The 26,495-nt window shown below is 40.5% G+C and overlaps 1 protein-coding gene across 2 annotated transcripts in view; it reads left to right on the forward strand.

Annotated features, from left to right (window-relative positions):
- Positions 1 to 12,535: 12,535 nt before the first annotated feature.
- NAA16 (N-alpha-acetyltransferase 16, NatA auxiliary subunit) overlaps positions 12,536 to 26,495 on the forward strand; it is a 68,166-nt gene continuing 54,206 nt past the window's right edge. Inside the window, exons 1-5 of one of the 2 annotated variants that reach the window (XM_007468609.1) lie at positions 12,536 to 12,658; positions 16,436 to 16,520; positions 18,097 to 18,201; positions 19,658 to 19,815; positions 22,646 to 22,780. In XM_007468609.1, the coding sequence (XP_007468671.1) occupies positions 12,605 to 12,658; positions 16,436 to 16,520; positions 18,097 to 18,201; positions 19,658 to 19,815; positions 22,646 to 22,780 (537 nt within the window). In that variant the 5' untranslated portion in view covers positions 12,536 to 12,604. The remainder of the gene's footprint in view (positions 12,659 to 16,435; positions 16,521 to 18,096; positions 18,202 to 19,657; positions 19,816 to 22,645; positions 22,781 to 26,495) is intronic. The other variant, XM_007468610.1, reaches the window with a different exon arrangement.

Here is a 26,495-nt window from a genome sequence, read left to right on the forward strand (position 1 = left end):
ATGCATTTCCTTTCTAAATCCAAAGTATCCTGAAGTTTGAAAACATCTGGTCCAAGTATTTCAGGTAAAGAACTGTGAACTGTAACAATAATATAGTAGTTAACATTCACTGAGTACTTATTCTTTACCAGGTAGTGCTCTAAATTTTTAACATTTAACTAACTCACTCAATCTTCCCAACAACCCTACGAATTGCTGAGGCACAGCATGGCTAGGTGACTTGCTCAAGATTGTGCCCAACAGACAGATGAAGAGTGGCCAAAGGGATTTGAACCAAAAAGGCTGGGCTGCACTGTGACCTTGATTCTGCTGCCTGTATTCTCTCATTAACTTGCACATTGTTTTCCCAGCTCTCCAGGATCTGACTCCAATCTAGCTAGCCTCTTTTCTTCTCTCATGATATCCTCCAAGAACCTCATGTTTCAGCTTATTTCTCCCAAAACACATCTTCAAACTTGTCTTTTTGTTCATATTGCTAAATATATATATATATATATATATATATATATTTTTTTTTTTTTTTTTTTTTTTTCGTGCTGCAGAGCACAGGCTCCGGACGCGCAGGCTCAGCGGCCATGGCTCATGGGCCCAGCTGCTCTGTGGCATGTGGGATCTTCCGGGACCGGGGCACGCACCCATGTCCCCTGCATTGGCAGGCGGACTCTCAACCACTGCGCCACCAGGGAAGCCCTAAAAGATATTTTTTAAAGGTAAGATTATGACTTTTGTATAAATATGAAATGTACAACTGTCAATTTTTAAAAATAATTAATTATTAATTAATGAGGGATGTTATAATTTGTTAAACAAAATCTAAAGAGAAAACATAAATACACCATAAGGAATGCTGAAATGAATTTGTTTAAAAGATGAAAAACTGGTCACTACATGCAAGACATAACCACTTGCATCTCAGTTATACAAATTTGCATTTCTAGGGAAAAGAATCATGTGCAGGGCTTCTCTGGTGGCGCAGTGGTTAAGAATCCGCCTGCCAATGCAGGGGACAAGGGTTTGAGCCCTGTTCCGGGAAGATCCCACATGCCGAGGAGCAACTAAACCCGAGTGCCACAACTACTTAGCCTGCGCTCTAAAGCCTGCGAGCCACATCTACTGAAGCCCACGCGCCTGTAGCCTGTGCTAGGCAACGAGAGAAGCCACCGCAATGAGAAGCCCGCGCACCGCAACGAAGAGTAGCCCCCGCTCGCCACAACTAAAGAAAGCCTGCCCCGCAGCCATGAAGACCCAACGCAGCCAAAAATAAATAAATTAATAGTAATTTTTTAAAAAAGGGCAATCTCAGTAAAAGAATCATGTGCATTGTTAGCAGTTTTCTACAACATAAAAGAGTTGTAAAATAGCTGAGAGACAATGAAAAACAGTTAATTCAACAGGAGGTCTTATAATCTCTTTGCCTATTTCAGCGGCTACCAATTTTTCTTAACAATACTAATTCCTCTGCCTGGAGTGCAATTCATTGACATTATCTTCATCAAACCAGTATTTACTGAATATCTACTATGTGCCAAGCGCTCTGCTAAGTGCTAGGGATTCAATGGTGAGGAAAACAGACTTCATTCCAGCTGTCAGTGTCTTTGATAGATCAGCTCATCCACCTATCATAGTCCTTCATTTAAGCTCTCATATAATCTCAATTACAATTCTTGTAATATTGCTGAATCTTTCCTTGTATTATACTTAGCAATTTATTATTCACACTTCATTTTACAGTTCTGGGGAGCAAGATACAAGTCCCCAATTCTGAATCTTTTTGTTAGAAGATGATATATTACTTTCCTGTTCCTGAGGAGGTGAAAACAACTATAGCTCAATTTAACAAATATGTTTTTGACTCTGTACCATACATAAGATACTATGCTATGTGCTACAGGAAGATGATTAATTCAGCAAAGATATTTTTGAGCAACAACTGTAAAACACAGGGAATGCACAGTTAAATAAGACATGGTGTCTGATCCAGAGACACTTCAGTCTAAGGGAGGAAATAGATGAGTAAGTTAGTGACTTCAACACAGTAAGATGAGCACTATATTAGAGGTGAGTAGTGAGTGTTTCGCGAGTGTAGAGGAGAGGCAGCCATATCAGGGTCAGGGATAGGGCCGGCTTCTGGGAGAAGCTGATCCTTAATCTGAATTCCGAAAGACAAGTAGAAGTGAGCTAGGCACAGACAGGAAGGGCATCGCAGATACACAACTGAGAATCTGGGAAATTTCAAGAGATAGGCAGGAACTAAATCATAAAGGGCTTCACATTCTCAGGTAAAGAGGCTCAGCTTTCTCCTGGAAGCCATGTAAGAAATTTAAGCAATAAGCATCATTAGGGACTTCCCTGGTGGGCCAGTGGGTAAGACTCTGAGCTCCCAATGCAGGGGGCCTGGGTTCTATCCCTGGTCTGGGAACTAGCTCCCACGTGCATGCCACAACTAAGATTGCACTTGCCACAAATAAGAAGTCCGCATGCTGCAACTAAACAGGCCACAACAAAGACCCCAAGTGCCACAACTAAGACCCAGAGCAGCCAAAATAAATTAATTAATTAATACTTTGAAAAAAGCATCATTAGATTTGCATTTTACAAAGATCATGTAGTAGGCTGAAGGTGTGTAACACTCTAATCACCGGGATCTGTGACTATATTACCTTATATGGCAAAAAGAGATTTTGCAGATGTGATTAAATATATTAAGATGGGGAGATGATCCTGCCTTATCTTCCTGGGCCCAGTGTGATCACAAGGGTCCTTATAAGAGAGAGGCAGTAGAGTTAGAGTCAGAGGGAAGATGTGAAGAGGAAGCAGAGGTCAGAGAGTAGAGCAGATGCTTTGCTGTTGGCTTTGAAGATGGAAGAAAGGGCCATGAGCCCAGAAATGCAGGTGGCCTGGAAAAGCTGGTAAAATCAAGGAAATAAATTCTCTCCTAGAGCCTCCAAAAGGAACATGGTCCTGCAGACACATTTCTGACTTCCGATGTCCAAAACTGTGAGATAATAAATCTGTGTTGCTTTAAGACATAATTTGTGGCAATTTGTTACAGCAGTGATAGAAAATTAATGCAGATTCCCATTAATACAGATTTTTCCCTTGGAAATTAATGCAAAAAATAAACTGAATGAGGCTGGCTAAGGATCTATGGAAACTCATTAGTATGCTATGAAAAGCAGTTTAGCATAGTAGCTACAGGCATGAACTTTGGTGAGATGGCCCTTACTTAGTTTCATAATTGGGTATAAATTTACTTTTTTTAAGGTTCAGTTCTCATTTGTAAATGGAGGATAATAGTATTTTTCTCATGGTGTTTGCATGAGGATTAAATAAGAAATAGCAAATTATACATAGTGTCTGGTACAGGGTATGTGCTCAATAACAGTTATTATTAAATGATTACAGAAATTGAGAAGAGAAGGGAGAATAAGGAGAGAGAAGTAAAGTCTCCAAAGAAGGTAGAAGTGTATTCCCTCCTAAGCACTGTTGGAGGAATTAATTCTGCATAGGCCAGAAGGTACTGTTTTTCTGTTTTTTCTTTTAATATTTATTTATTTATTTATTTATTTATTTTTGGCTGCGTTGGGTCTTAGTTGCAGTATGTGGGATCTTTCGGTGTGGTGAGCGGGCTTCTCTCTAGTTGTGGCACATGGGCTTCTCTCTAGTTGTGGCATGCAGGCTCCAGAGCACGCAGGCTCAGTAGTTGCAGTGTGCAGGCTCTCTAGTTGTGGCGCGTGGGCTCAGTAGTTGCCGCCCGCGGGCTTACTTGCCCCACTGCCTGTGGGATCTTAGTTCCCCGACCAGGGATTGAACCCATGTCCCCTGCACTGGAAGGTGGATTCTTAACCACTGGCCCACCAGGGAAGTCCAGAAGGCACTGTTTCTGCTGAGAGGGGAAGAAAGAAGAGAAGTGATGGGTGCTGAGGGGCATATTCCACAAATGGGGGTTGAATGAGTGAATAGATAAGGAGAAAATAGTGTGATCCCCTGCATCTTGAAGAGTGAAAGGCTCTTATTAAGGAATCAGCAAATGTTTGTGGAAGAAAAGATAGGAGATTGTCATTAGAACAGGAATTGTCCCTCAAAGAATCTGATTGAAGTCACTAGCATTAGAAATGATAGATGTACACAGAACAACCCTATGAGAGCAACAGCCCTCGGGCTCATGCTGGAGGCAGGATGCTGGAACCTCAGTGCAATGGCAAAAAGGCTTCTCTCAGTGTCACCCTGCCAGGCTACTAATCCCAGAAGCTGGCATCTCATCTTCAGTAACAGGGAGTTATGCCTGTTGAAACAAGTTTCCTTGGCGTTAAAAGGATATTGGCAAATCTCTTCTCATTTAAAAATAATTTAAGGGACTTCCCTGGTGGTCCAGTGCTTAAGACTCTGCACTTCCACTGCAGGGGGCACAGGTTCCATCCCTGGTCAGGGAACTGAGATGCCACATGCTGTGCGGCATGGTAAAATGAAATGAAATGAAATGAAATAAAATATAAGGTAGCAGATTGCTAGAATTTATGATTTAAGAGGAGGGGCACTTCTTGCTGATTCTAAATTTGGCCATGGGAGTGGGTAGCTAAAATAGGGTAGAAGGTGAAGGTCTTTGTAGATGAAACCAAGGAACTGTAAGGCTAGGGATTTTTTAAAAAATGGATTGTATTTTTTAGAGCAGTTTTAGGTTCACAGAAAAATTAAGCTAAAGGTACAGACATTTCCCCTATGGAAACCCCTTGTCCCCACATATGCATAGCCTCTTCCATTGTCAATATCTCCCACCAGAGCAATACATTTGCTACAACTGATGAACCTACGTTGACACCTCATTATCACCCACAGTCCATAGTTTACATTAGGGTTCACTCTTGGTGCTGTATACCCTGTAGGTTTTGACAAGTGTATAATGATGTGTAGCCACCACTATAGTATCATACAGAATACTTTCACTGCCCTAAAAACCCTCTGTGCTTCACCTAGTCATCCCTCCCTCCCCCTAACCCTTGGCAATCACTGATCTTTTTACTGTCTCCATAGTTTTGTCTTTTCTAGAAAGTCATATAGTTGGAATCATACAGTATGCAGCCTTTTCAGATTGGCTTCTTTCACTTCGTAATATACATTTAAGATTCTTTGATGTCTTTTCATGGCTTGATAGTTCATTTCTATTTAGTACTAAATAATATTCCATTGTCTAAATGTACCACAGTTTATTTACCCAGGGCTAGGGTTTTAAATCATACATATAGTTACTGCAATCATAGTAGATGGATGCTAGGAGTGAAGTTAAAACGACAAGTATTGTCACTTGGCAAATGAACAAATGAAGGATAGTGACCAAGAGGAAAAGAAGAGAACAACAAAGCTGGTGAGTATAGACTCAAGTATCCTGTCCTTAAATGAAGGTAAAGTATTATGATTTGGAGGGGGGCAGTGGGATGGGGGAAAAAGTGCTGATTTTTCCCTCACGAACTCCTACAGTATATAAGCAGAGGAAGATACAAAATGAGAGACAATGTCCCTGATGAAGGGCTGGATATCAATGAAGGTAAGGAGGAAGAGAACGCTCAGTGAAAGGGTTGAGGATAAAGCAGAACAGAAAGGTGTGGCATAGAAAGGAGCAGTAGGAGGATGAGTTTGGAGAGAAAGCAGAGAGACAGACAAACAAGAATATAACAGAAGTGAGAGGACTGGAGGCCGTGAGTCTGTTGATAGTTTTGAGAGAACTCTTGGGTAAAGTTGTTTCTGCGCTGATCCAGAGTCTTTGAATGGTGCTAATTCTAGGCCACTTTCACTATCTGTGGTCCTATCTGCAATTTGTGGCTTTTGCCTAGGGTTCCAAATTGAATCTTGGTGGTGGGGTTTTTTTTGTTTATGTGCCTTATCTAAATTCAACCTCAAGAGGAATGGGGCATGTTTAAGCCTGGATTTTGATGAAATGCCTTGAAACAGTGGTTCTCAACTCTGGTTGCACATTACAGCCATCCAGGAAGATCTGAAATGCCCCATCTCCACCCCACCCCAATTGAATCAGAATTTATGGAGGTAGGACTCAGCCATCAGTAGATTTTTAAGCTCCTTAGATGATACAAAAATGCAGACAAGGTTGAGAACCACTGTTTTTGAACAATTTACAATTTATAAAACATAAAACACACTAAGACTAAAGGCATAAAAGAAGGACAAAGTGCTACATAAATACAGAGAAGAGAGAGATTAGATCTACTGGGAAGACTTGGGAAGATCTTATGAAAGTCATGCCATTGGAGATGAAGAACTTACGAAGATAAAGATTAGGGTATTGGGAGAACAATCTCATAAAACTATCAGGTTGAGCAAAAGTATGGAGTTTAGAAAATACTGGACCTGATGTACCCACTGGTTCCGCTGCTATATAAGGTAATTGTGGGAGCAAAGTGAAAGAAAAATCTGAGAATAGACTGAGTTCTAGACAATGGGTGGTCACTGAAAATTTTTATACACTGAGTTTAGATAGAAAAGACAAATCTAGAGCAATGTGCAAAATGAAATGGAGAGGAGAAAGCCTGAAAGTAGAGTTATGAGGTTACTGGGTTTTGCAATTATGAGGTTTTTGCAATATTTAATGTTAAGCTGGAGTGGGAATGGAAGGCAAGGAGGAAAGGGAGAAACATGACAGACCTAGAATTTAAAGGACTAGGCAACTTGAATGTGGAGGATAATAAAGGGGAGTCAAAACTGATCAGAAAATTTTAACTACAGGAGTGGTGTCATTAACAATAATAGAGAAGTTGTTACTTAGTCCAAGTTCATACTGCTTGCCACATGACAGACCAATAAATCAGAGACCAGATGTTGGGGCAAGGAATAGTGACTTTATTTGGAAAGCTGGCAGACTGAGAAGATGGTGGACTTGTGTCCCAAAGAACCATCTTGCCTGAGTTAGAATTTAGGCTTCTTTTATACATAAAGGGGAGGGAGTAAAGTCAAACATTTCCTGGTTCCTGTCAGCCTCCAGAGGGGATGTGTTAATTTCTTCCTCCCTGCAGTCATTCACAGGTGGGCCTAGTTAGGATGCTTCCTGTGAGCTAAACAAAGGTATTATAGCATAATGCTCATTACCTGGGAGGCAGGGCTCCCAGAGATGGGCTATTATGTATAATTTAAGCTTATAGGCAACATCCCTTTAGTGAATAACTTGCAATAGAATACAAAGGTTCTTCCCTGTTACAAAGTCAGGACTTAAGCTGGTTTGATGGAAAGATGATAAGTTTTATTTAATTTTATTTTTTGTTTTTATTTTTTAAATAAATTTATTTATTTATTTATTTTTGGCTGTGTTGGCTCTTCATTGCTGCGCTTGGGCTTTCTCTAGTTGCAGTGAGCAGGGGCTACTATTTGTTGCCGTGCGCGGGCTTCTCATTACAGTGGCTTCTCTTGTTGCAGAGCACAGGCTCTAGGCACGCAGGCTTCTGTAGTTGTGGCATGTGGGCCCAGTAGTTGTGGCTGGCAGGCTCTAGAGTGCAGGGTCAGTAGTTGTAGCGCACGGGCTTAGTTGCTCCGCGGCACGTGGGATCTTCCTGGACCAGGGCTCGAACCCGTGTCCCCTGCACTGGGAGGCAGATTCTTAACCACTGTGCCACCAGGGAAGCCCCGATAAGTTTTATTTTTACTGTTCAAGTAGAAAATGTTTATAAGACATCCAGGTGGAGATATTTAACAAACAAGTGGGCATGAAGGCTAAGAGATCAAGAGGGTTTGAAACTGGAGACAGATTTTTAATCTGCTTGGTGTTAATAATGGAGGCTATGGGGGCAGGAGAATTATTAATTTCATCTTGCTGATGAGCAGCAGCTGCTTGATGAACAGATTTTATTGCTGCTGTTGAAAGAGAAAGCCAAGTTGTCTAGACAACCAACATTTAGAAAGAGGAGGAGGGGTTTCCCTGCTGGCACAGTGGTTAAGAATCCGCCTGCCAATGCAGGGGACAGGGGTTCGAGCCCTGGTCCGGGAAGATCCCAAATGCAGCGGAGCAACTAAGCTCATGCGCCACAACTACTGAGCCCGCACTCTAGAGCCTGTGAGCCACAACTACTGAGCCCGTGTGCCACAACTACTGAAGCCCATGCACCTAGAGGCCGTGCTCCACAACAAGACAAGCCACCACAATGAGAAGTCCATGCACCACAACGGAGAGTAGCTCCCGCTCTCCACAACTAGAGAAAGCCTGTGTGCAGCAACGAGGACCCAACGCAGCCAAAACTAAATAAATAAAATAAATTAATTAAAAAAAAAAAAGAAAGAGGAGGAGATGACAGAGGACCCAGAGAATGACTGGGAGGAGAGACAGGCGGAAACCCAGGATTCTGCTGGGGCTTGGTGACTAAAGGCAGAAAAAGTCAAGGACGGTGATCCACTGTGTGAAATGCTACAGAGAAGTTAAGGAAACTGTGAACTGAAAAAAATCTTTGGATTTGGCCACTAGGCAATCCTTAACATGTGAGCTTCATGAGGGCAGCTAGTTTTGTTTGTCAGAAGACTGTCTGTCACACTGTGCTCCATAACTAAGTACTGAACAAATGAATTGGTGAGATTTCAGAGAACATTTTCAAAAGTGGCAGAAGCCAAGTCTTAAGAAGGATTAGATTAGAATTGGCACTTTCCTAGAAGAAACCCCATTATCTCTTTCAGAGTGACCTTTTAAAAAAATAAATCAGATCATGAAACTTTCCTGCTTCAAATGCTTCAATGGCTCCCTCACTGAGTTTAGTATGAAACCAAACCAAACCACATTGCCTAAGATGACAAACCGAAGACAGCCTGGGCTACAGTTTCAACTGAACTGTACCATCTTCCTCCCCGCATGACCCCCCAGCCACCTCCTTGAACCTGTAGTTCTTAACCTGACTCTTTCTTTTAATCATGTTCTTTTAATCATGTTAACCTGACTCTTTTAATCATGTTTTAATGATTAATCTTTTAATCATTAGAAGAGTTCCTGACTCTTAATCATGCACGTGGTTCCCTTTCACTGGAAAGTGATGTCCCAATTTCTCATCTTGTTAATTCTCTTCTCATCCTTTAGGTCTCTGTTCATGTTATCACCTCTCCAGAAGCTGTTCTAGATCATTCCTGAGTACCTGAAGTATTTCGAGTATTTAAACACATTTGTTCTCTCCTCAACCCCCATTGCCCTCACATGACCTTGTTTTATTTCCTTCCCAGGACCTCCCACAGTCTGGAATAATCTTGTTTCTTTATGTGTTTATTCTCCGCCTCCTCCCATAGAATATAAACTACATAAGGAGGGAGAAAATGCAAATAGTGGGGGGAATAACCGATGAATGAAAGTTCAGGAAAAGCAAAAGGAGATGGGATCAAGAGCTCCCAGGGAGGAACCCTCTTTTCTGAAACAAGAGCATGGAAGGGAGAAGTGAGCAGAAACATTACACAATCTGATGAGTTCTGTTCCATCCCTTTGGTGGTGGGAATAGCAGCAAATGACTTGATTTTACCCTGTCAGCTGGCTTTGTAAGATATGCTATGTATATGGGGTGGAGACCATCCTTTTCTAGATTCTTTTCTCCTTGGCTCTATAGAATCACTGGCCCATATCCCGTATGTAAAAAGTGCTTCAGGAACTGTTCAGGTCTTCACAGGTGTTGCTACTGTTATTTTACCATATGCATGATTCTAAAGGAGGTCCACCCTGCCTGAAGCACCAGGAGAGAACATCTGGGTAGAGGCCCTCAGTGGGGCTTCAGCATTCTTCCTGAGAGACAATGAGTTCAGATTTACAATGCATTTGTTTTTTTTCTAAGGGCTTAGGAAGGACTAAGCATTACATTCACTGTAACCCTGGTGTGCAAGATTACCATAATGTTATTATAACCCCATTTTCTGTTGAAAGGCGGAAATAAGATTTGCTCCAGACTAAACAGGAAGTCAGTGATAAAATTACAGCCATGGGCTAATCCAGGCTTTCTCAGTGTGTGCATCAAGTCTTTTAGACACTCTAAGGTTCAGGCTGACAACTACCAGCTACGATATTGGCATTCTTTTCAATTCCCCACCTCTCCCTTCACCCCCCCATCCCACTGTAGACAAACGAGGTATGTGTGCACTCTTTTTTCAACTTGTCATTTTGAAGTTGGCATTGAGGTGAGGCAGAGTGGCTTGAGCTGGCTGAGGTACATTCCAGAAAAGTCCATGTCCTATGAGGATCAAGGGATAATCTGACTGGAGCACTGGAGCTTCTGCTCTTCCCACAATTAACCCTTTACATCTGAGGATGTAGATAAACTGGGAACCAAAAAATTTTCAGCAATCAGTAATGTCATGGTGAGCAAAGAGTGAGTAGGGACTATAGGAGTGGTGGAGTCGGAGGGTGCTGTGAGCAGGCACTCCCCTGTCCCTGCTGCTCGTCTAGGACAGCGGTCCCCAGCCTTTTTGGCACAAGGGACCAGTTTGGTGGAGGACAATTCTTCCATGGACCAGGGGCTGAGGGGGTGGGGGGATGGTCTTGGGATGAATCAAGCGCATTACATCTATTGTGCACTTTATTTCTATTATTATTACATTGTAATACATAATGAAATAATTATAGAACTCACCAGAATGCAGAATCAGTGGGAGCCCTGAGCTTGTTTTCCTGCAACTAGATGGTCCCATCTGGGGGTGATGGGAGACAGTGACACCCGAAGTGTGCTGCTTATGTCCAGTCTACTCTGTAAGATGCAGCTTAATTGTCACTTGCCACTCACTGATAGGGTTTTGATATGAGTCTGCAAGCAACTGATTTATTATGGTCTCTGTGCAGCCAAACCTCTCTGCTAAGGATAATCTGTATTTGCAGCCGCTCCCCAGCGCTAGCATCACTGCCTCAGCTCCACCCCAGATCATCAGGCATCAGATTCTCATTAAGGAGTGTGCAGCCTAGATCCCTCGCATGCGCAGTTCACAGTAGGGTTTGCCTTCCTCTAAGAATCTAATGCGGCCGCCGATCTGACAGGCGGCGGAGCTCAGGCGGTAATGGGAGCAATAAGGCCCGGCTGTAAACACAGATGAAGCTTCACTCACCTGCCACTCACCTCCTGCTGTGCAGCCGGGTTCCTAATAGGCCACGGACTGTTACCGGTCTGTGGCCCGGGGGTTGGGGACCCCTGGTCTAGGAGACCACCACCAGCTCAGGTGCCACTCAGCCAAGTTTCCCACGAAGCCCTCTTTGCCTACTTCCTCTCTAATAGCTCGGGGAGCCTAGTTTCTGTCTAGAACACATAGGCCCTTCTGGACCTCCCCCGTTTTAATAACAGTCCCTTCCTTATTTTAAAAGTGAGGGAATTCCCTGGCAGTCCAGTGGTTAGGACTCTGCACTTTCACTGCTGAGGGTGCGCGTCTGATCCATGGCTGGGGAACTAGTATCCGGCAAACCCTGCAGAGCGGCCAAAAAACAAAAAAGACTCAGGTGATACTTTCTCCCATCTCTGACCAACTCAGGATACAGGGAAAAAAAAATCAAGTAAGCCCCACCCAGTTCTGATTACAGCCCATTAAATGCAACTATACATCAATTACCCTGTAGTCTCACAAACATGCACAAATGAAGATCCAGAACATGTATAAGTTTATGTACCTAATATTTACATATACCTTAATATTAAACCTACACCGTATGTACGGCTATTCTTGTCAACAATGTATGTCCAGATCTTTCTAGACTCACACATTTCTGTCACTATGCTGTCTTTTATGTATGGTAGAAAGTGCCCCAGAGTTGGAAGATCCTGGGTTTGAATCTTTTTTCTTTCATTATTATAGGGCTTGTATAAAGGAGAACCACCTGAGGAGAAAGTGTAGGTAGACCTGGGGAATCAGGCGCCCCATAAAACCACCGTAATTCTCACTGACAATGTTAGGTGTTCTAAACTGCTGAGAATATTTTTCTCTGACATTTCAAACGTGCTTTCACATTAGCCCTTTTCAAGTCCTGCCCAGTGACCTCACATACGTTGTCAATACTTCTTTGCTCTGCCCTGGAGAGAAAAGGCTTCTCTTAAAGTCTAAGTCGAGGGAGAAAATAAGGAAAACAAGTTCGTCCTACATCAAGAAATTTACTTTGTGTCCAGCACTGTTTAAATTCCTGACTGGAGAGAAATCAAAAAAGTCAGATTCTGATATAACTAACATTATCTTGGGCCAGAAGCCTAAAAACCAAAGCACAGTACAAGGCAGCGACTTACGAACGGCTACGGTGCAAGCTCCCTACCCGGTGCCTGGGTGCAGGTGACAGAAGCGACCGCCTAACACAGGGCCCCGGTTCCTCGCCGCGGGTCGCCCTGCGCATGCGCACACCGCCTCGCTCGAGGGGGGCGGGTCCTAGCTGCCATCTTGCCCCGTACGGGAGCCGCCGCCGCTTACCCCAAAGCAAGGCTGGGGCTAAAGGATATCCTACCCGGACCGGCTTCCTTTTCTATTGCCAGCCCTGCCCGGCAGCTCTGCCCAGGCTGCTCAGCCCCAAGTCTAGGCCAATGAACTGACCCGTCGCCCGCAGCACGACTCTTAGTCGCGGCTCGTCCCGGTGCCCATCCCGCGAAACGGAGCGCGCGGGCACCCAGCCTCCTCTCCAGCCGCGATGCCGAACGTGCAGCTGCCGCCAAAGGAGAGCAACCTCTTCAAACGCATCTTGGTGAGTGGCCAGTGGCTGCGCCGCCCACGCCCGGCAGCCCCGGGCCCGGCGCGGCGAGCTGTCTGGTGGCGATGGCGCCTGCGCGGCTGGGCCCGGCCCCCTTGGGTTCTTTGTTTGTGCGCGAACCCGCACGGCCCTACCCCCGCCTCGCAGGGCCCGCCGCCCCGCTTTCCTCCCTCCCTCCGCGGCCGCTCCTTCCAGAATCTTCCCGCCGCAGTCACCCTGGGCCTGGGCGCGCCGGCCGGGAGTGGCCCGTGCCCTCTGCGGCGCCTGGCGGCCGGCCTCGCGACCTCCTCCCCTCGGTCCACCCCAGTTACTTTTGCCAGCATCCCTGCGTCCAGGTGTTCGTTCACTGCTTTATGTGGAATCTGTTGCACAGCGCACCTCGACACCTTTGAAAGCGGGAGCGATCCTGTAATGGGGTGGGATCCGATTTATACCGGTTACGGGAAACTAAAACCCCGGAGACTCATCCTCCCTTTGGTAGAGAGTTTGCCTATTTTTGGTGTGTCGTACTAATCCTCTTTGGGAAGTACGTGACTCGAACTGCATTTCTAAGTTCTAAAGCCGAACACAGCTCTGTTTTTAACTCCTACAGGCCCTGTAAGTGGTTAAAGCCCCGCGGACTAGCTGGTATTGCACTTGAGGGGTGCATTTACTTTGATTCCGAGCAGAAACCTGAATAATGGCCCCGTAATGATGACGGCTGCCGGGTGGAGAGGGGAGTTTTCTGTGGGTTATGTGTCACCGTCCTGGTACCTTAATGGTTTTCCAGGGAGGAGGGTTAACATGCCTTTGCTTTTCTCCATAGACACTGGAGACTGATTGCCTTTCATCTGAAAACCAGCGTTTAGATTTTAAGGGTGAATTTATTAATCGGAGCTTGTGTTGGTTATATGACCATTAGCTGTCGCTTACCTTTATTATATATAAAATAAAGTATAAGCAACTGCAGATAAAAAAAAATCATAGTAGCCGTTCTCTTTCAAGCCAAATAGAAACGTCACACTTAGTCTTCAGAATGTTACAAAAGCTACATAGTAAATCGGATGAAATTTTTGTCTTAATTTTATATGGTGCTTAGTGTTGCGCAAATGATGAGAAACGAGTGTAAAAACATAAATCTAATTAAAGCATTGTGGCAGATTGCTTCATTCGACTTTGCATTTATTTTTTCTTTATTTTACTTTCATTTTTCTCATACCCTTGTATTTTTCGCAGTGTGGAATTGGAGAAGTGAACTTTTTTGCCCCTTTTGGGTGGGGTGTTTTGTTGTTATTTTTTTGGTCTAAGGAAACTGAAACATGTTAATGAAAAATTATAAATTGTTGGATTTTAGGACATTTGGTATTATACCTAAAAGATGACAGAGACTTATTTTCTCTCTGTATGGATATTTTCTAGTTCAAATCATGTTATTAGTAGCATAATGAAAAACAATTATATGATTTATTATTACTCTAGTTATAAAAAAATGTAAAGACCACTGCAGAGTTAATTTTATCCCCAAATAAATTGGGAAATGCTAAACATTTTTTATCTGGGTATGTAATGTTTATTATAATGTTACATGAATTTAGGAGGATACTGCAAAAGTGAATGATTTGATTGTCTCAAATTGCAATAAGTGGGTAAAGTTTTACTATGACAAATTCCATAGCAAACAGAAGTCTATAATAAAATTATTTTTTAAAGTTTGGTTGGTGGACCAAAATGCTTTGCCACCAACAATAATTTTTTAAAAATTATCATTTTACTGAAAGACATGTCCCATACCAAATTCACCAGGTTGCTTATCACGTGTTCTGCATGGCTTGTACCTGCCTATCTTATTCCCCAGACTGGCTGTTAGCATTATGTTTTGTTGAATTTTGGAGCTATTGCAGGCCCTCTGTTACAAATGAGACAATCAAACCCAGGGATGGTAAATGACTAAGTATCTAAGGTTCTCCGTCTGGTTAGTAGCAAAGTTGAAACTAGAGTCTACCTTTTGTACTAAGTAGATATTCCTTAGTGAACTTAAGACTTTTCTTTAACCTGAGTACTCGGATACTGGAGATGACTACCTGGGCTTGAATTGTGGCTCTGACACTTACTAGCTTTGTAAACTCAGTAGCTGTGTAAGCTCAGTAACTGTGCCTCAGTCTCTCCATCTAAAATGTAGACAATGTGCATCTCCTAGGCTTTCCTGGTATTTAAGTAAGGAATAAATGAGAACAGTGCCTGACACATAGTAAGTGCTTCCAGTAAGTGTTAACTATTACTATTACTGTTATTGGTAGTATGATGTTATTACTTCCAGATCACTTGGTAAGGCAGAAAAAAAATAATATTTCTCTTCTTTACCTCTTCCCCAGTAGTTCCTTCTGCTTGTTTTTTGTTTGTTTTTTTTTTTTAATATTTTTGGAATACGTAATATATTTGCATGGTTCAAAATTCAGGTTTTCCTGTCCTCTTTCCCAACCACTAATTTCTCTTCCCCATAGGCAATCAGGAAGCTTTAATTTAAAGATGTTTTTCTATGAATACTTTTCTAATTCTCCTCTCCATATCCCACCCCTGTTGGCAAGAATTAATCTCTTCCTCCTCCTTTGCTGGTACTGTTTTGCTTTGAACTTGAATGTATATATTGACTATGTATTGAGCAGTTCTTATTTGTCTAGAACCTGAGGATGTAGCAGTGTTTAAAATAGGCAAGATCCCTGTTCTCAGGAGCTTACAGTATGGTGGGGAAGATAGACACTAAATAAGTACAAAAATGAGTAAGAATGTCAGGAAATGATAGCGCTGTGTAGAAAATAGAGTAATATGATAGAGTGTTTTGGGGGGTGCTGTAAGAGGCTGGCAGTGTTAGAGTTGTCAGGTAGATGATATGTAAAACTTGATCGTAGGGAATCAGCCATGGGAAGATGTGGGGAGGAACAGCATTTCAGGGGGTGGAAGGAACACAAGTGCAGAGGCCCTGAGGTGAGGATGAGCTTGGCACGCTGAGTACTAAAAAGAAAACCCGTAACCACGTAAGTCAAAGGTTGAGTTAAAGATGCGGTGTTCTGGTGGTTAATGGCTGTGGAGGGCAGGCGTGATTACTTAGCCTGGCTGGTGGCATTGAGGAATAAAGAGGGTTTATTCCTAAATAAATCTAGTCTAATACAAGTGTAAGAGATTTGCTTACACTTGTATTAGACTACAAGTGATGGAAAGACCGTAGTCTTGGAGTCAGAGGAGAGTTTGCAACTAAGCTGAGCCACTTGTAAATTAATTTAATGGACTTTTAAATTTCAGTTTCTACATCTGTAAGGTGGAGGTCATGACACCTACCTGAAGGAGTTGTTGTGAGTTATAGCAAGTTTTGTACAGACACATGGTAGTTGCTCAGTAAATAGCAGTATTTTTTTGTGTGTATGCCTTGGTTCCATTCTTGAAGTAGCAGAGACTTCTAATGCAGTTTCTGGTATTTTTCTGTGTTATCACATATGTTTTTGCTTTTGGATTTTGAATTAAAGAAAGCTGTAGCAGTGTGTTGGTTGACAATTAAGGTGTTTTTTTCTTTGTCTTCTATAAAAGTAAAAATACTCAGATACCAGAATCGTTTGGCAAGGAGCAGGTTACAGAGGTAAACTTCATGTTATAACTGATACGAATTGATACAAAACCTTTCCATCACATATGTTTTAGACCTAATTTTGGATCTTGAATTTAGAATTTATATAATGGAATGAAAAGTTGCTACATGTGTATTCATTTTATATAATAATTTTTGTTCATATTTCTTTACAGAAATGTTACGAACAGAAGCAATACAAAAATGGCCTCAAGTTTTGCAAGTTGATTCTTTCAAATCCAAAATTTGCTGAACATGGAGGTATTATCTCACCTATGAGAGACTACTTTGGGGAAATCTAATTCTAAAACCAGATGGATAGGATTCCCAGCTGTGAAGGAAGAATACTTCAGATTCCATGGCCTTGTAGTTCTCTATTAGAGTGCATAAATGTTTAACGTTTTCAGATATGCCTCATATCATTCTTATTCTAGATTACTTCTATTATACTTAAGTGTATTTACAGTCTTTACTTTTAGATGAGAAATGATTGGTTGATATATTGGTGAGTAATTGGCGTATATACCTGTATTTTTATAGACCTGATTTCATTTGTTACTTTGAATAGAATTTAAGTTTATCCCTTGATTTCTTGTGTGTAAAATTAGAACAATATTTGCAACGCCAAAGTAGTATGAAGATACAATCAAATGCATTTTATTTTTTGGTAGATGTATTTTTTTATCTATCTGCTAACCTTCATATGTAAATAAGATACTACTGATTTACCATTGTATTATCTTGGGTTATTTTTCTAGTGCTGATGTTAGTAAGTCTGTATTTGCTTGTCTCATCCTTTTTCACTGGTGACCAGTGTTTGGTAAAAGGATGGATCAGGTTAGACATGTAAATTATGGTCCTGTAGCAGAGCAAAGCTGATGGGGTTTCTGAATATTAGACTTGATTAATTATTGAGACCATCTTTTTGGGAAAATAGGCTGACCCTACTCAGCTTTCTAATAACACTTAAAACATTCTTTGAAGGAAATGGAAAGAAGTAATTTCATAGAATTTTAGAAATTAAAGCTTTTTTTCAAGCTCTTTAGCAGTGGAACCCTTATCCAAAGGGGAGCTTGTGGGGAAATTCATTATGTAAAAACAGATAAAAAAAATAAGATGTTTGGTCATAGGGGCCTGGACTGCTGGATCACCCGTTCTGAAAACCATAGTCCATAGAGATCAGTTTGAAAACCATTGTTCTTGTCTAATTCCCTTGTTGTGGATTATTCAGAGAATTATTTCATTCTAAACAATCTTTGATTAACTACCTTCAACATATTCTTGGGTTGCCACTCGTGCTTTTCAAATGCAAACTGATGTTAATTAGCCTACGTGGGATTCATTGGAATAAACTTGCAGCCAAAAATGAAGTCTGTTCCAATAATGAGTAAGGTGATTTTTAAATTCTGTACATCTCTTTAAGGTAGATTGAATGATTTTGTGGGGTATAAATCAGATGATTTGATTTTTAGTAGGCTTGATCTCAGGTGAAAGCTGAGGTCTGTTGCAGTAGATTTAACTCAACAGGACTCAGGACCCTGCTGTGTTACCTTTTTTCAGCAGAATAATCTTAACCTCCTTTATAGAGTCTTCAGAAAGACAGAAAGCATTTTACCAACTCAGTCCCAGCCTGAGGAATTTCAGAAAAGGACTTGGGCTAAGCTTTAAGCAGATACATAAATATACTTTTACTTTTTTTATTTGGAGAGAAATTCTCCTAACTATAGGATTAAAAGGATGAATAATGTAAGTATTGGTAGAGCTCAGATATTAAAATAGTGCTAAGAGAATAATTTGAATTTTTCATGTGTAAATAGAGGTTAAAAATATTTTTCAGAGACTTTGGCTATGAAAGGATTAACATTGAACTGTTTAGGAAAAAAAGAAGAGGCGTATGAATTTGTTCGTAAAGGACTTCGTAATGATGTCAAGAGTCATGTCTGTATCCTTTTGCAGTAGTTGAATAGTTTAATTTAATTTATGTATTGTCCATTTATGAGTTTTTTCTAACTCAAATTAAAATAAAACTTCACTATGAAAAAATTTTAAACTATATGGAAGAGTGGATGTAATGAACTTTATGTACCCATTATCAAGTTTCAATAATTATCAACATTTTTAATATTAGTTTCATCTGTTCCCTACTTCTTATTTTTTTTGTTTATTAGAGTATTTTAAAGAGAATTACTATGCACTGTATATTTACTGCAGTTGTGCTTAGTGTGAGAGAATAGTAACTAATAATTATATGTGATTTAAAACCCATTTTTTCCCCTATATATCCATAAACTGAGTGGTACTCAGTTCCAAATATCATTCCAAATAATGACTTACCTGTATAGTACTTACCTGTATAGTAAAACTTGTGTTCCTTAAAAGTTCCTTAAGCTTTCCTTTAGAAATTTTAGGAGAAAAATTCGGAAGCAACTTGATGTAAAATAGATTTTATTTAGTATTAAATATTATGTTGATTTTCAGCTTGGTTTCTGTTGCACAGGGACTTAGCTGTTACTTCACTGGGTACTTAACAATCGTATTTTTCATTGACTAGTATCCCAGTTTGTTAAAAAAACAAAAATATTCTTTAGGGATGGATCGTTGAAATTGTTTTAATCTCTGTTTTACCTATTTATATACTTACAACCTTTTCACATATTACTCTTGTACCTTAATTTTTAACATTTAAATCATCTAGCTATTGGCCAGTATTGAACGTCAGTAGTCTTAGTGGTGTTTTTACATATTTAGCTTAGGGTTCTCTCAAAATACTAAATACTTATTTCTTTATCCCAGTGCTTACCCCAGAGCGAAGAGAGAGGGCCTGTAAGTATGATAGTTTTTTGGCTCCAAGATATCCTAAGACTTGACTTTACATTAAATAAAAACTTAATTTTTGTGGTCTTTAATATCACTAGTGAATTAATTGATGGTTACATGTTGTTTTATAATTGATTGAATATATACTTGTTTTAAAAGATAATTGCAATATTTGTATAATACATATTCTGTTTCCATACATAGTGTTTGAGAATAAGTGAGCGTTGCGGTGCTGGCATAGGAAAGTGAGGGGATAGGCAACATGCAGAATTTTTACCAATAATTTTCTAAGGTTACTTAAAAATATATTACAGAAAATTTCAGACGTGTACAAAAGTGGAATAGAATAATGCACCCCTATCTGCCTATCTATCACCTAGCTTCAATAATTTAACAGTTGTCAATCAAGGCTGATCTGGTTTCATATTTTGTCACCTGCTTACTATCCCCATCCCTCTGATGCCAGATCATTCTGAAGTAAATCCCAAACAAAATACCATTTTGTTAAGGTAAGCTTTCTATTAGACATGTAGCATAGTATATTCTAGTATCTGGGAATGTCTGTTTCCTTAACTTAATAGGTTGGCATGTATATGGACTCTTGCAGCGTTCTGATAAGAAGTATGATGAAGCTATTAAGTGTTACCGAAATGCCCTCAAATTAGATAAAGATAATCTGCAAATTTTGAGGGATCTCTCTCTGTTACAGATCCAAATGAGAGACCTTGAAGGTTATCGAGTAAGTACTTTAGTCTTAAATGTACATGTTTTTACAATAGATATAATTTAAAAGCATGTGAATTCAGAATGAGGTGAACTTAAGACGAGATCATGCAGACTTGATTGTTCATTAGTCTGTAGTAGAAGGGAAAAGTCACTTTGGAGCTTCCCTCCAATATTATTAGTGGAACTGCATACTTAAAAAAAAATTAATTAACTAATTAATTTATTCTTGGCTGCATTGGGTCTTCATTGCTGTGTGCGGGCTTTCTCTAGTTGCGGCGAGCAGACGCTTCTCTTCATTGGCGGTGTGCAGGCTTCTCATTGCGGTGGCTTCTCTTGTGGAACGTGGGTTGTAAGCGCGTGGGCTTCAGTAGTCGTGGTGCGTGGGCTCAGTAGTTGTGACTCACGGGCTCTAGAGTGCAGGCTCAGTAGTTGTAGCGCACTGGCTTGGTTGCTCTGTGACATGTGGGATCTTCCTGGACCAAGGATTGAACCCGTGTCCCCTGAATTGGCAGGCGGATTCTTAACCACTTTGCCACCAGGGAAGTCCCTGGAAGTGCATACTTGATCATCAAAAAAGGATAACTAGTTTATTCATTTTATGGTTTTTTACTTTTTTAATTTTTAAAATATTTCTGGCTGTGTTGGGTCTTCGTTGCTTTGTGTGGGCTTTCTCTAGTTGTGGCAAGTGGGGGCTACTCTTTGTTGCGGTGCGTGGGCTTCTCATTGTGGTGGCTTCTCTTGTTGTGGAGCATGGGCTCTAGGCACGCGGGCTTCAGTAGTTGTAGCATGCGGGCTCAGTAGTTGCGGCATGCGGTCCCTAGAGCACGCGAGCTTCAGTAGTTGTGGCATACGGGCTCAGTAGTTGTGGGTGGCTCGTGGGCTCAGTTGATGCATGGCATGTGGGATCTTCCCGGTCCAGGGTTTGAACCCATGTCCTCTGCATTGGCAGGCGGATTCTTAACCACTGCACCACCAGGGAAGTCCCTCATTTAATGCTTTTTGAAAAGCTAGAAGATCTCATGTGCTAATGCTGTACTATATTCTTTGTGGGCTTGATATTTACAAATTTGGTAAACAGAGCTTTTATAATTAAAATCTAAATGTGGAGATTAATTAGCTTTCTTCATTATGGTTTAGAAAGTACAAAATATTGTGAGGATTGCCATAAATGTAGCCCCAGGCCTTTTCACACTGTAATCTTCAACTCTGCTGGGCATCTCCATGTGCTTACTCCACTTAGTTTCCTAAATTCAGTATGTCCAAAATGCAGTTATCTCACTTTCTCATGTGAAGGAGGCTACCAATTCTTAATAGTTCTGTTTAGATAAATCTTTTTTCATTTACTTTTTTACTGTTGTCCTTCTACTGCCATGTAAGTCTTTGCATAGAGTTTTGCAGAAGTTTCAAGGGTTCTGCTGAGCTTAGTAATGGTACCATTCATCACGATTGTGTGATTTTTCTTCATTAGGACTTAGCAGCCTAAGTTTGGTGAGAGTTAAAATCAGTTATCTTTAGAAATAAAGAAATTAGTAATGGCGAGAGACTGGTTGCTAGGAGGGGTAGTGAAATAAATGAAGATAAAAGAGCTGGTGGTTAGAAGTGAAGGATTCAAGGAACTAGAGGTACTGGCGGTGTCCAAGAACAAGGGCAGGAAGGTCACTGAGTGACAGTGTTGGCAGCATAGAAGCTGTAGCGAGAGTGAGTATCTGAATTTATGATTTCTGGGTGGCAGTAAAGTCTAGGGTGTGGTGGTGGAAGTGGATCCCTGAAGTGGGGTGGAGATCATTGTAGATGAGGAAATCGTGGATCTAAGAAGATAGGTTATTGGATAGGTGATCCACAGTGTTGCATTTGCCCAGAATAATGGCAGAATTTGGTAGAGAGATGAAAACTGAGTCAGACTTTAATGAAGTGGGGGAGTGACAGAGAAGCAACAGTGAAAGTAAGGGTGATACAGTGGTAGAGCTTAATGCCATATGCCTAAAAGGAGCAGACATTTACACAGCAATGTAGAGGAGTGATATTGTCTAAGTTGTTTTGTTGAAGGTATCTTTTTTTTAAAAGATCTGATCGTGGTTCTCCTTGTGGCATGTAGCGTGGATGGACGGCACCCATTCCAACAGCAGACTCACAGAAGCTAAACATTACATTTTCAAAACTCATTGCAGCTAGTGTTCTTCATGAGACCCTGTTCGGCCAAGCAAAGTTGGACTTGCCTAAAAGTTGGAGGCAGATATGAGCTATGAAGAAGTGGGAGCTGTGTAGGGAGGTTAGATTTTCTGCTGGTCTGAAGGCATCTTGATTCTTCTGGAGCAGCCATGGTGGAATTTCTGGTGTTTTCTCCCTAATGCCGTAGATATTGAACTGTCTTAGAGTAGCAGCAGTGGTGTTTCTGCTAGAAAAGTCCAGTCAGATGTTTGAGTGTTTTCCCTGGCTGTGTCCATCCTATCTCTGGGGCCTATTATAATAATGTAAAATATGTTGTGATTTCATATAACAGTATTATAAACAGTAAACTCTAGTTTCATAAAAAACTATCTTAGTTTCTCTTCTGAGATGTTTAGTTACCAGAAGAAATTCTCATTATATAAAGGTAATTTTATAAGGTACCCTAAAAGCATTGACCCCAAGGGCATTACATTACAGGGTATTCTGGAACTTAAGTTTAGATCAGGAACATAAAAAGTATTTCTGTTTTATTCTGGATTTCAGAGATGTTTGTTCACTGAATTCATTAGAAAGGAATTAAAGATATTTTTTCTTAAAACTCTGTGATGAATTATATTTTAGAGCAACTTAAGAAAGTGAAAAAAATTTTAAAGAATTGGTTTTTTTTTTTAAAGGAGACGAGATATCAGCTTCTTCAGTTGCGCCCAACACAACGTGCATCCTGGATTGGATATGCTATTGCATACCACTTACTGAAAGATTATGATATGGCACTAAAACTATTGGAAGAATTTAGACAAACTCAGCAAGTAAGAACTGCATTTTAACATTTTCTTCTACCTTCACAAACTAAAATAGTTAACTTCTATATTGCCTCCACCCCCAAGCATGAATTAGTCTTTCAGACCTATGGAAGAACTTGAAAAAATTTTGAAGTAATTGGAAGAAGTTAAAACAAAGAATTCTTAATACGGAATAAATAATATAAAGATTTCTGTATAGTATAACTTCAGCAATATTCAAATGAATAAAGAAAAGAATACATGAAAATTAAAATAGTTTTGTGACTGTGGGAATTGTTTCTCTAATATATATTGCTTTATATTTTATATAAATACGTTAATACCTACATTTTAATATGTATGTAAAATAGAAAAATAGAAAAATTATACTGTGTATCACAAGAGAAATTAAAAAGATGTTAACATTTTGCCATAATTGCTCCAGATTTAATTGTTTTTTAAAGAAGTGTTACAGAAACAGCTGAAGTCCTCCCACATCCCTCCCTAGAGGTAGCCACTATTCTGAAATTGGTATAGATCATTTCTAGTCATGTTTACATTATGTTTAAGTCCATGAAAGTTACAAACTATTATTTTGTATATTTAAAATTTTACATGAATGACATGTAGTTTTTAAAATTCAACATTTCTTGAGATATATCTTTGTTGATACATGTTGACTAGTTTATTCATTTTAAACTGCTGTTTGGTGTTCTGTTATATAAATAAGCTAAAGTTACTCTACTTTGTCTGTATTAAAAATTAGTGCTGCAGTGAATATTCTTGTCTGCTGTTTCATTAGCCACGTTTGTGAGTTCCTCTTCAGTTTATACCTAAAACCGGAATTGCAGAGTTGTGGCTGTGTGTTTAGTTTTACTAATTTGAAGCACCTGTACTAATTTACATGCCCACTAGCAAGGTTTTATGCTTATTGTTTGCCTATATCCTTACTGACACTTGATGTCAGCTTTATTATTTTTTCCATTCTTCTGGATGTGAAGAGGTTTATCTCATTATTTTTTTTTAACTTTTATTTATTTATTTATTTTTTTTTTTGGCTGCGCTGCACGGCTTGCGGGATCTTAGTTCCCTGACCAGTGATTTAACCTGGGCCCTCAGCAGTGAAAGTTCCAAGTCCTAATCACTGGACCACCAGGGAATTCCCTCATTATTCTTTTAATTTGTGTTTCTTTGATTATTAGTGAGGGATATTGGAATAAGAGATATTATCTGTACTTTTCTTTTGGTGTCTGTGTCTGGCCTCCTGGCATGAGTTGGGAAGTGTTCCCTCTTTTGAAAGAGTTTGTGATAGATGGTGTTAGTTCTTATGTAAATATTGGTCCATTTCATCTAGGTAATCTAATTTGTTGGCATACAGCTTTTCATAATAGTCCCTTATAATCCTTTTTATTTTTGTAGGGTTTGTGGTAATGTCCCTCCTTTTTTTTTTTTTTTTTTTTCCTTGCGTTACGCGGGCCTCTCACTGTTGTGGCCTCTCCCATTTGCGGAGCACAGGCTCCGGACGCGCAGGCCCAGCGGCCATGGCTCACGGGCCCAGCCGCTCCGCGGCACGTGGGATCCTCCCGAAACGGGGCACGAACCCGCGTCTCCTGCATCGGCAGGCGGACCCTCAAGCACTGCGCCACCAGGGAAGCCCCCTCCTTTTATTCTCAATTTTAGTAGTCTTCTCTCTTTCTTTCTGGGTCATTCCAGCTAAAGGTTTGTCAGTTTTGTAGATCTTGTCAAAGAACCAACTTGTAGTTTTGTTAAATTTCTCTGTGGGTGTGTTGGTGTATGTATGCTTTAGCACTCAGCCAGGCAGTTTACAGCTCTACCTTAGCTTTCGCCTCTTAAGGTGAAAGGTCAGAGTCTCAAGGTCAGCAAGAGGTGAGAGTTTAGGGCTTTCTCAGGTCTTTCTTGAACATGTGTGTAACTCTGTACATGTGTGTGACTTTTCAAAGCCCCTGTGGACATCACATTTCCCAGGTTTTACTTTAAGGTTTTTGTTTAGTCTGTTGTTTGTCCTGACTGTTAGCCATCTTTCAGGCACTATAAAGGTAAAACACATGCCTGTAATCACTTTTAATAAGCACTTTTGTCCCTTCCCTTCCCCCCAAGGCTTTTTTGCTCTGGGCAAACTCTGAGTTAGGCTTGTACTTGGAGACTTGCAGTGAACCAACAGATAGGTCAGTTAATTACAGTTCTTTGGGAATGAGGCTTTGAAAGAGCTCCAGCTTTATTGTTCTCACTGGTGGCTGTCAAGCTGCTCTGGGAATACAAGCTTATTTTTCAAGGCTACTGTGTAGCTGGAGAGCACTGGACAGGATTAGGGCAAGTTAAAATGACACAAAACTCACTGGTCTTACCAAGATCTAGCTGTTTTCTTCAATAAATGCTCCCCAGGTGTGCTGTAAGCCTCTGGTTAATTTCCAGAGTTCTGAAAAAGATGATTCTGACAGTTTTTGCCAGTTCTTTCCTCGCTCTTTTGGAGAGGTGAAGTTTTGGAGTTCTTTCTTTACTCTGCCGGTTTTCCTGACGTCATCCTCTTTGTATTTTCTTGATGAAAACTTTTTCTTTTGACACATTACCCTAAAAAGCAAGGTATTGTTTTTTGGAATGATAGCCAAACTAATTTTACCTGCTAGAGTGGTAGACGTTTTTTCTCTTTTCATTTATCCAGTAATTCTCGTTACAGAGTACACATGATAACACTCCCCTATTCTACCTTTCTGTCCCTGCCTTGCTATCCAGAGTCTAGTTCAGAGAAGACATGGAAGAACACAGCCCGCCATATGTCTAAATAATGCACGTTCAACTTTTTTATATGTATTTTAGGCATTCTCTACGGTTTTTGCTACAATAGAGTAGTAAGTAGTTCTTTTATGTCACCTCACCGTCTCTTCCACATTCTCCTGATAATAGTTATATGAATATTTCTGGTTCTTTAAGTGTTACCTTTATAACATTAGGGAATATATTTACACTTTTGTGTCTTAAGTCAGCAAATGGCAGGAATTCCTTGTTTCTCATGGCTGAATATTATTCTGTTGTATATGTATATATCACATCTTTATCCATTCCTTTGTTGATGGACACTTAGGTTGTTTCCATATCTTGACTATTGTTAATAATGCTGCAGTGAATATCTCCACCCCCGCCTTAGCATCCAGTTCTCTGGGGCTGTCTGCTTTCTTTGAAGAAGAGCTCTTGACTCTTTGAGTGGGATGGATGCCTGGTTACAGGGTAATATTTTAAACAAGGATTTGGCTGCTGAGTTGATGGAAATGGGGTCAGGGTCAGCCTTTCAGTTAATCCCTTAATCTTGAGCCCCATTTCTCATTCCTGCACCCTCTGTTTACTTGTCATTTCAGAATCCTGACCCTGTTTGGTGTTTTCCAGGGCAGATAGCCACCCTCCCTAAAGATTTCCTCTGTGTAGCTACTCTAGGCTTTAACTTCTGTTTTACTTCATCCCTTATTCTTCATTTGCTTTCCATTTCCCAGAAGTTTGTTGAAATCTCGTATGTTCTATTTTCATAGGTTAATATATTTTTAAATCCTCTATTATTCTTATTCTCATAAGGGAGTGTGGTCAGTTCATCATATTTACTTAGATTCTTAGCTTTTTACTGCGAACTACAGAATTCTCTATTGAGACTAGTTCTTTGTCTTTATCCCAAATCAAGTCCTTACCATAGGAAGGTGTACTGTACCATATTCACTGGGGTTTGATAAACACTCTT

This window comes from Lipotes vexillifer, unplaced genomic scaffold (assembly GCF_000442215.2).
Source record: "Lipotes vexillifer unplaced genomic scaffold, Lipotes_vexillifer_v1.1 scaffold479, whole genome shotgun sequence".
Lineage (NCBI taxonomy): Eukaryota > Metazoa > Chordata > Mammalia > Artiodactyla > Lipotidae > Lipotes > Lipotes vexillifer.